Source organism: Tupaia chinensis, unplaced genomic scaffold (assembly GCF_000334495.1).
Source record: "Tupaia chinensis unplaced genomic scaffold, TupChi_1.0 Scaffold000247_1, whole genome shotgun sequence".
In the NCBI taxonomy this organism is placed as follows: Eukaryota; Metazoa; Chordata; class Mammalia; order Scandentia; family Tupaiidae; genus Tupaia; species Tupaia belangeri.
Window position 1 is genome coordinate 4,361,201 of NW_006159725.1, and position 11,030 is coordinate 4,372,230.

Sequence of the window (11,030 nt, forward strand, 5' to 3'; positions counted from 1 at the left end):
GTGTGTGTGTGTGTGTGTGTGTGTGTGTGTGTGTGCCCAAAATCCCAAGAGAAGACGTGTAGAAGAAGGGATTGAGGCATGGCCACCCCCACGGCGGGGGGGCAGGGGGGAAGGGAGTGATTTCTCGCTGTCTGTCTCTGTCTTTCTAGTGAACGCACACACCCTATAACAACAACAATAAAAACTCTCTCTCTAAAAAAAACTTAACACTGTCATATGTTGGAATTATCTCGCAAATTAGACAATACTTTGTTTCGTATTTCTTTTCTTTCTCTTAAATTTGCCAGAGGGCACATGTGCTCACCAAAGAGTCAGAGAGAGAGAGTCAGAAGTAAGAAAGGACCTCCCACGGGGCATGATCATGCTGCAATTCCTTCATCTCTCCCTTTTGGGATTTTGGGCATGCATGCACACAGCATGTTTTTTGTGTTTTCATTTTCTTATTTAACTTTATTTATTTGACCAGAGAGGGACAGAGCAAGAGAGAGAAAGAGAGAGAGAGAGAGAAGAAAAGTGAAAAAACAAGCCACTAGGTCTGAGACTTGAACCACAGTCAGCCATGTGGGAGTCCAGTGCCTTTAATTAACCAGCATTCCACCTGCCGGGCCCACAGCATGTTTTTTAAGATGCTGGGTCCAGGTCTCAAGCTGCACAGCTGGCTATGTGAGTTCCAGCTCCTTTAACACACCACCTGCTGGCTCTTCTATTACTTTTGTATCCCTCTTGGGATCGTAGAGGAACAATCTGCCTACACTGTATACCAATACTTGTTGTTGGCTAACTATTTTGAAGCACTATTTAAAATATTAATGAAGGGAGATAGCAGGTGGTGTGGTGGTTACAAGTGCTGGATTCCTGTGCTGCCGACGGCGGTTCAAGTCCCAGACCTGGTGGCTTGCTTTCTCGATTTACCTTTCTCTCAGTCTCTGTCTGGTCAAATTTAAAAAAGATAATAAGGAATGAAATTAGGGGCTGGTAGGTGGAGTGGTGGTTGAAGGTGCTGGATTCCCACATGGCCAAGTGTGGTTCAAGACCCGGACCTGGTGGTTTGCTTTCATGCTTTTCCTTTCTCTGGTCAAATTTAAAATAATAATAACAACAAATGGAATTAAATAAATAAATAATTCTTAAAAAAGAAAGAAATGGAATTTAAAAAATAATTATTAAAAAAATAATCAATGAAGCAGCATTAATATACAGAAAGAATATCTAGAAACTGAGAGGGGCTCTCTCACAAAATGTACCCACAATTTCTTACCAGCTGCTTGCCCCTGATCACAGCCATATGCACATTCTTTAGTGATCCATCATCATCTTCAAACACTTCCGCTGACCACAAAGCACAATTTACGTGTGTCCACTCATTCTGGCCAATGTATAGCAAGCGACCAGCATCCTGTAAAATCAAGAAATTTCCTTTTTCTTTGGAAAAATATAACAAAGAAGATTTTCCCTGGTATTAGCTTTACTCCAGTCAAGATACCCTCAAGAAAGCAACGAGGTAACGTAGTGGTAAGATGCAAAGCTCTTCCCAGCTGACCATGTGGGAAGGCTGCTGTGGCTGGAGCCCTCCCTAAGGACAGCAGGTGCCCGTGTGCCATGATGAGGGCTGGCTGAGGCTAGGGGGCATCATGGCATCAAGACCCTGTCAGGAATACTGTATTTGTCTCTCTCTCAGTCATGGGATAAATACAACTTTATAAAAATAAAGCAACTCAGCCAGCAGGTGGCATGGTGGTTGAGGTACTGGACTGTCACGTGGTCGACCATGGTTCAAGTCCCGGACTTGATGGTTTGTTTTCTCACTTTCTCTTTCCCCACTTCATCAAATTAAAACATAATAATAATAATAAATAAAATTAAATAAATTATTTTGGGACCAAAGGTGGTGTTATGGCTATGTCACTGGACTCCCACATAGTTGACTGCAGTTTGAGTCCTGGACCTACTGGCTTTAACGCACACTGGGGGCATGTGCGTGAGTATCCAAGATCCCAAGAGGAGAATGGAGGAGAAAGGATTGCGGCGTGGCCAACCCCTCTGGGGGGTGATTTCTCACTTTCTGTCTCTGTCTTTCTGGAGAGTGCACACACCCTGTAGCCGAAACCTTTTTTTTTCCTTTTTTAAAAAAAGCAACTCTAATTCTTCTTTTTCTTTTGAAAGGATTATTTTTTGTTCAACTTTTATTTATTTAAATTTGATCAGAGAGGAATAGAGTGAGTGTGTGTGTGTGCGCATGTGTGTGTGTGTGTGAGAGAGAGAGAGAGAAAGCAAGCTGCCAGGTCCGGGATGCGAACCACACTGTCCATGCCACCTGCTGGTACCACAACTCTAATTCTTTAATTAAATGATATGCACACACACACACACACACACACACAAATCACAATTTATTTTTAAATGTTCCTCTGTTTCTACTTCCTTCCTTTCTAGATTACTTTTTCCACAGACTGGAAATATTTTATAAGCCTCAAGAACAACAACAAAAAAATAAACACTATGTAGTCAATTTATAAAAGTATACCCTAACATTTTTTAAAAAAATAATTATTTATTTAATTTTATTTATTCATTCACTTATTTTAATTTGATCAGAGAGAGATACACAGAGAGAGGGAAAGTAAGAAAGCAAGCCACCAGGTCCGGTACTCGAACCACAGTCAGCCATGTGGGAGTGTCCAGCACCCCAACCACCACGCCACCTGCTGGTCCCAAATATACCCTAACTTTTTGTTTTTTTCGGAGAGGTTTTTGCTATAGGGCGCGTGTGCTCGCCAGACAGACAGAGGCAGAGAGACAGAAAGCGAGAAATCACCCCCCAGGGGGAATGGCCACACCCCAATCCCTTCTCCTCCATTCTCCTCTTGGGATCTTGGGCACGCACGCACACGTGCCCAGCGTGAGTTTAAGCCACCGGGTCTGGGACTCAAACCGCGGTCGATTACGTGGGAGTCCAGCAACATAGCCATTACGCTAATTGCTGGTCCCGATATATCCTAACTTTTTAAAAACCATATTTCAATGATGATTCTCTCAGATTGTATTTAAAAAGGCTTTTATTTTCTTTTAAAATTTTCTTTTAAAATTTTTAATTGTTAGCTTACTATGTATGTGCCAGAAACTAAATAAAGGTTTTACGGACAATATTTAATGTAGCCTCACTACACTATAAGTGTTACTAGCTTCATCCTCACTACACTATAAGTGTTACTAGCTTCATTCTAAAGATGAAACTGAGGGTCAGTGAGGTTAAGCTATTGCCAAGGTTAACAAGTAGGCAGTAAATCACAGAAATGAATCCTAGAGGCCTATCAGAATTGAATTCTTAACTATTCTCTTATCCTACATTAAACACAAGCTATTTAACATCTAACTTATTAACTTTTTACACAATTGTTTAGAGGAATTTCAGGGAGACTGTATCAGACATAACAGATTAATTTCAGGCAAATCACTTTTTTTTTTGGAGGGGGGCAGGTTTTTGCTATAGGGCGCATGTGCTCACCAGAGAGAAAGAAAGTGAGAAATCACCCCCTGGGGGGATGGCCATGCTGCAACCCCTTCTCCTCCATTCTCCTCTCAGGATCTTGGGCACGTACGCAAACGCGCCCGGCATCGGCATGAGTTTAAGCAACTGGGTCTGGGACTCAAACCTGGTTGACTACATGGGAGTTCGGCAACATAGCCATTATGTTAACTGCTGGTCCCAGGTAAATCACCTTTTTTTGGAGACATTTTTTTGCCATAGGGTCCATTTGCACTTGCCAGAGAGAGGGAAAGTGAGAAATCACCCTCCAGTGGGGATGGCCACACTGCAATCCCTTCTCCTCCATTCTCTTCTCGGGACTCTGGGCATGCATGTATATGCACCTGGCATGATTTTCAAGCATCTAGGCCCAGGACTCAAACTGTGGTCAGCCATGTGGGAGTCCAGCACTTTTACCACCATGCCACCTGCTGGACCCAAGGCAAATCACCTTTTAAATCAACTCAATCAATTATACAAAAAGCCCCCTCAAACCACCAAAAAAACCTCTCTGAATGCCACAAACTAAGCGACTGTCGAGCACTCCTTAAACAAACGGTACCCTGCCATCAAGTACAGACACGAAGGATGAACCGTCCACGTGGGGCACCTCCGAACTAGGACCTGTACCTCAGAGTACTCACATTCGCACTGTCGTCACCATACGTCAAACATAACGCACACTGTCTGTTATCTTCTGTGCCCGGGGGTGGGTTCAGCTCTGGACTGTCTTCTCGGCTCCTGTCAGTACCTTGGAATCCAACGGACAGCCAGTTAATAAAACGGCAATACTGACTTTCAGGAAATAAGGAAACAATTCAGTTTAAATTACGTATATCCTAAAAACACTTTCAAAAAAAGTGCTATCTCACCATCTCTGTTATAATACTCACAGGTACTTCTATCAAGTCCTTGTTAATAGCCCAAGTGGAGCAAAAATCAAGTTTTTACTACATTTAAGGATGACTTGAAAGTCAACCACTGGCATCTTGAGAGAATGAATGTGGTGGCTTACTCAAAATTGGCGGTGTAGGAGGATGCAGGGGCGTTGGTGAGTCTGGTTCTCCAGGCCCTTTGGGTTTGGGAGCTGGAATGATTTTCTTCATTAAAGGAGGCTGCTCAGTGTGGCTGTTTTCCTCTCGCTCCTGCCACTGAGCATAATTATGGTCAAGTGAAGGTGGAAGCACTGCGTTTGGTAACATCCCACTGCTGAAAATAATTGATTCAACAAGTATTTATTGAACTCCTACAATATACCTACAACTGCACAAAATAATCAAATTCTCGATATCATCAGATGTTGGCCCATGCACATGCCAGTCACAGAATACAAGGACAGGTCACGGTAAGCAGGAATTTAACATTTTAAAAAACAGAATCTCTCAATGTATGATTCTTGGTTAACTTCCAGAAACAAATGATAAGCCTGTCAGAAATCAAAAGAACTTACTGGAATAAAAATTAAAAGGTTAAATATGAAAATTCACAAACGGTAGAGGGCACCATTTTTTTAAAAAATTATTTTATTTTAACTTTATTTTATTTATTTTATTTTGACCAGAGAGGGACACAGTGAGAGAGGGAGGGAAAGTGAGAAAGCAAGCCACCAAGTCCAGGACTCAAAATGTGGTTGGCATGTGGAAGTCCAGCACCTTAACCACTGCGCCACCTGCTGACCCCAAGGGCACCAACTGAACTAAGCAAAATAGAACCCAGTGATGATATGGCTGTATCACACGTGAACTGTACACACCCCACACAAGTTCCTGATCACATAACAAATACCTAAGTAAAGAAAAAGGCCATAGCCTACAACAGACATTAAGTGTTGTCTCCAAATCAGCCTCAAAAAGGCATCAGAACCAACTCATTTTTAATACAAAAACCTCTTAGATAACCTCAGTCTAGAAATATGAGAATGCTCAGATCTTTAGCTAACTAGGAACAAAAAAAGTAATACTGAATTGAACTTACTTGCTTGAGACTTTATTTGGCTCCCAAAACCTGGACTTTTTGACACTGAACCATGGAAAAACACGTTCCATTTGCTAAAAGATAAACAATCAATCAAAATGTAACACCGGGAACATTTACCTGGTAACCACATAAAAACCAACAACTGGGAGCCAGGTATTGTGCAGCAGTAATGCAACTGGACCCACACGGGAAAGGTCCTGGGTGTGCACCCCGGGACCTGCCTGAGCACATCAGGTGCACTGAGAGTGGGGCTGGATCACCGCGTCACGACCCTGTGGGGGTGCAGGCCTCTCTCTCTCTACCCCACGGAAGAAATATATAAACTTAAAAACAAACACCCCCCCCCCCAACAACTTCACACCAGCTTCCTTGTCCATATGAGGATAATTTCAGGCCACCAAGGGACAGATTCATCCACTTTGGCAATCTCAGCTTCCTCCCCAAGAATCAGAGGAAGATGTTTTATATAGGTGGCAAAGTGAGGGAACAGAAAAGAACAAGTCCATAGTCTCTGTGGGGGTCACCCTTCTTAGGTAAGCATTAAAGACATGAACTGTTAATATCATCACCCGAATGAAGAAGGACTTGACCATGCTGTTGGCTTTTTTAACTTCCGGCTGCCCTCCGTCTGAATTAATGGCTGCTTGGATGATCTTCACAATATCATCGCTGAACTCCAACTACATACAAGAAAACATTAATTATTAGTAAAACCATATGCTTTCTCAAAACCACCTCCCCTTCTCTCTTTAGTAATCCAGTACGGCTTCCGACAGAAAACTCACATCCTATTTTAATACAGTACTTTCTCTTTGGCTGAGGCCTTTGGGATTCACAATTAACCTATGGCAATCACAAGATGCCACACGCAATTAAAGCAAGAATGCCAACAAACTAGGTGTGTCGCAGGAAGTCACCCAAACAAGGCCACAATTTTTTATTTGGACTAAAATGAATAAACAACTGAATAGCAAATACAGCCCAAAGGTAATAAATGATCATTTCCTAAACATTTTTTTAAGCAGTTCTGCCTTAGGATGGTTGCTGGAGAGACAGAGACAGTGAGGGGGAAAGTGAGAAATCACCCCCCAGGGGGGATGGCAACACCACAATCCCTTTTTCTCCTTTTTCCTCCAGGAATCTTGAGTACACATGCCTGGTGTGATTTTTCAAACCACTGGGTCCAGAAATTGAACTGTAGTTTGCCTGTGGGAATTCAGTATTGCAACCCGTACACCATCTGCTGGTCCCCCTAAACATTCTTAAAAAAATAAAATGAGTAGGTATTTATCTACAAATGAATACCTTATAAAGAGAGGTATATTATTTGGATCTAATCTCAAAAGGAAAGACCCTCTTAACTTCACAGCAGCATTTTCCCCATTAACAGCTCTTAGTGCTTCCTCTTAATATAAAAATAATTTCCTGAGAACTCAGAGGAAAGAACCATGTTAAGATATTACCTTCACCTACCATACACCTTCTTCTGAAACACGGCTAAAATAACTTCTATACTTTCAGGTGTCTAAAGCCACATGGCACTTCTAAATATAATAGAAATCATTTTTTAAATTTACTTATACTCCACCTCCTCTAAAGATCTAAAGAAGCTAAATCAACACCTGAAAGTTTGATAGCTTGCGGTGGAAACTTACCACAGATGTATAGTTCCCTTGGTCCATTTTCCTCTTCACTCCTTCCAGATCTAAAGGCTGCTGATCATCCTGTTTGCTGACCTCGGTAAGCACTGGGGGATCGGGTCCTTCCGGGGAGCTCCGGGAAGGTATACTCTCCTCTGTCTCAGGATTTAAGTCTGGAGGTTTGGCAGCCTGTTGCCAGGAAAGACATGACTCTTTTACCTAACACTGAAAACAAGGCCTCCATGCACATTTCATTAAAATGAATAAAGATGGTACTGAATGATTTCTATTATAAAACCCACACAACATGAGAATAACCAGCAATTTCTCGTATAGAAAAGGAAAGTTAAAATAAGCCTGTTTTCCACTAGGTCGAGTAGGCTAACTCAGGAACTTGGCTTGGACTTTCCAAACCTATTATAAAGCAATCAGTTGAAACCGTATCCAATTCATTTTGAGCATACATAGACAGCAATTAATTTTCCTATTAAAAAAATGGAGTCTTGTTAAAAGATAAAACAGCAGCCTAGCTCGGTGTTAAAGCGATGCTCATGGCTCTTCCAATATTATTAATACAGCTTGTGTTCCCAATGGTTACGTCATAGATGTATAATTCACAGCCTATATGGACAAGAAGCTGAGGTTTTCAAATTAACTGCAGTAACTGCCACTGAACCACTACTCCTGCCTAGAGGTTCAGGCCTCTCAGTCCTTCTCCTTTCCATTCCAATCAGAATACTTTTTTTCTAAATGACAGCTCTGTCAGGTTTCTTTCTTGGGTGAAGTCCTTTATCAGGTCCCTGTCACCTTCAGAGTATAAAGCCCAAATTTCCCACTCTAACAGCAAAAACTTTGAAGATATGGTCCCTTCTTATAGTGGGTTGTTAGAAAAGTCATGACATTTTTTTCTATGTTTTCCTTTTTTAAAAAAGAATTATTTTAATTTAACTAATTTATTTATTATTTTACTGTGACCAGAGAAAAAGTAAGAAAAGTAAGCTACCAGGTCCGGTACTCAAACTGCAGTCAGCCATGTGGGAGTCCAGCACCTTAACCACCATGCCACCTGCTGGCCCCTCTATGTGTTTCTATGCAAAAATATGTCATGACTTTTCTGACAACCCAGTATCTGACTCCAAAGGTCCCACTTTTGGCCCCAACATCTTCCCAATGGTTATAGCCAAAACAAGGAACTCTACAAAACTAAATGGAAATGAAATAAAACAAAACAAACCCCCTGATGCCGTTACTAGGTAAAAACTACCTAAGAACAAGCTCTTAAAAAACAAAACGAGTCCTGGGCCCACCTGCCGGTAGCGTAGCAAATGGCTGGTAGTCCGGGAATTCAACAAGGCTGTCAGAACTTGCTTCAGAGAAATCTGTAGCTCCTTTTCAAGGGCCAGTCTCCACTCGGCAGGATGTCGCTCAGTGCAGTTTACACAAGTGTAGGCCACACTTTCCGGCAGGTTAGATAGAATCTCGTACATCTCATCTGGGAAAACAAAAACCTGCAATCATGAAGTCTTCCGAAGAAGGGAGAGAGGGGAGGGGGAAACTATGTATGCCCCTGAGCTTACTGTAAGGCTGCATATTAGAAGCCACATTAAGATTCTCACAGCCCTAGCACATCAAACATATTGATCTCCAAAGGGGACATTAATAATTAACACTAATCCAGAATTTAATCACTAGAGAGTCAACAGATTATGGTACCCACGAAAAATAGCAAATAAATAAAGGAATGTGTTTGAGTTAAACAACCACAAATTTAACATAATGCTACTTATTCTAGAGACCAAAAAGTAAATTTTAAAAGACTTCAAATACCACCACCACCATAATTTTGGGTTTACTGTATTCTGGGGGCTAAAATAATAGTACCTAGAAAGAAGAAAACTGTAATAAAAAGATTCCAACCTTCTGTACCTGAAAGATTCTCACATTTGGAATGGACCCAGCGATCACACTTCCCACACTGCATCATTTTACTCTCATAGTCGTCATCATCATAACACTTGTCACAGAGTGGGCAGAAGTTTCCTGAAAACAGAGCAAAAGTTGCAATAGTGCTTTGGATTCCATACCAAGTCTGTTAGGCCCTTATCTTACATAAGCCAATATCATCTGAAATCTATTTCCACTGCAATCACTCTCAAACATCTGTGTGGCCCTACTGTGGACTGTCACTCATCTGCCAATCACTCTCAAACACCTGTGCGGACCTACTGTGGAATGTCACCCATCTGCCAATCATTCTCAAACATCCGTGCGGACCTACTGTGGAATGTCACTCATCTGCCAATCATTCTCAAACATCTGTGCGGACCTACTGTGGAATGTCACTCATCTGCCAAGTGCAGAGATTACCCTACGCTCCCGGATACTCACAGAAAGCTGCATATATGGCATTAGTTCTCTGTTTTGGATCCATTTATAAAGGGTGTGAGGTAGGTGTGTGTGTGATTTTTGTTTTTAAAGTTTTTGTTTATAGGGCACATGAACTTGCCCGAGAGAAACAGAGAGAGAAGAAGAGGGAAAGTGAGAAATTGCCCTCCTGGGTGGATGGCTACATCTCAATCCCTTCTCCTCCATTCTCTTCTTGGGATACACGTGCCTGGTGTATTTTCCAAACCACCCATCTGGGACTCGAAAAGCAGTCGGTCATGTGGGAATCCAGCTGGTTTTTAACCACCAAAGCACCTGGCTGTCCCAGAATGAGATATATTTTTTAAATAACATAATAGAAAAAAAAAATAAAGAATTTTATCTGTTAAACATTTAAAAGAAATGTTTAAATTTTTAAAAAGAGGTAGTAAACTTTTTCCTTATTTCTAGTGCTTTTACATTATAGTCCAGAGTGGTGCTGTCTAAAATTCAGGGCTATGTACAGCCTTCATAAATATGCTTTATGCATGTATTCCCTCTATTACTTTTTATTTAACAAACCTCTTTAAATTGATCTGCTTATTGTACTTAAAGTAACTTTAATAGTAAACTTTATATCATCATTATTCTAAGTCAGTAAAATAACAAGTTTAATATATTACAATGATTTTTTCCCCCTAGTAACTTAAAAATGAAATGATTGCGTATCACTAACATTTCTGAAACAATCAGATGTACACATCATACTTTTAGACTCACTGGCCTAGAGCATTCCTTTTTTGGTTAGTGGCAATAAAAACTGTCCTAGGCCAGCCCATGGCCTGGTAGTTAAAGTAGCTGGATCCCACAAGATTAACTGCCCAGTTTAAGTCCCGGGCCAAGTTTTGCAATAGGGTGTGTGCACTTGCTAGAGAGACAGAGAGAGAGAGAGTACGCAAGCGAGAAATAACGCCCAAGGGGACGTGGCCACACCACACCACAATTTCTTCTCCTCCATTCTCCTCACTGGATCTTGGTCATGCATGCACACGTGCCTAGCCTGTTTTAAGTCACCAGGTCCAGGATTTGAACTATAGTCAATTATGTGGGAGTCCAGCGACATAACCATTACACCACTGTCTGGTCCCAAAAACTTTAAATTTCTAATGGAGCATCCAGCTCACCTCTGAAACACAAAGTATAACCTATAAACACGGACAAAACTGGCCTTTCCTGGTACCTTTAGCGAAGAGTTTGGCACAGTCATGGCACAGCGAGAAATCGTGAGACCACTGTGCATCCCACCCTTTGCCTGGTGTCGTGGACCCACAGCTCTTGCAGCGAACACACTTGGTACAGATCTAGAAGAAGGGAAAAGAAACAGGACATTTCTTACTGGTATTATCTTTTCTTATTTAAGAAGAGTTCAATCTATGTCTAGATCTGATTTCTTTTCTGGATGACTTTTCCTAACAACGAGGCAAAAAAAAAATCATTATATGACAACCTCAAGTAAGGGCATT

At 41.4% G+C, this 11,030-nt stretch overlaps 1 protein-coding gene across 1 annotated transcript in view; it reads right to left on the reverse strand.

Moving 5' to 3' along the window:
* Positions 1 to 11,030, reverse strand: part of KMT2A (lysine methyltransferase 2A) — a gene marked incomplete at its 5' end in the record, with an annotated part of 92,014 nt that overhangs the window by 27,812 nt on the left and 53,172 nt on the right. The window contains 9 exon segments of the mRNA XM_014587927.2: positions 1,259 to 1,396; positions 4,171 to 4,277; positions 4,542 to 4,735; positions 5,501 to 5,574; positions 6,073 to 6,183; positions 7,159 to 7,332; positions 8,451 to 8,635; positions 9,061 to 9,183; positions 10,748 to 10,868. Coding sequence (XP_014443413.1) covers positions 1,259 to 1,396; positions 4,171 to 4,277; positions 4,542 to 4,735; positions 5,501 to 5,574; positions 6,073 to 6,183; positions 7,159 to 7,332; positions 8,451 to 8,635; positions 9,061 to 9,183; positions 10,748 to 10,868 — 1,227 coding nt within the window.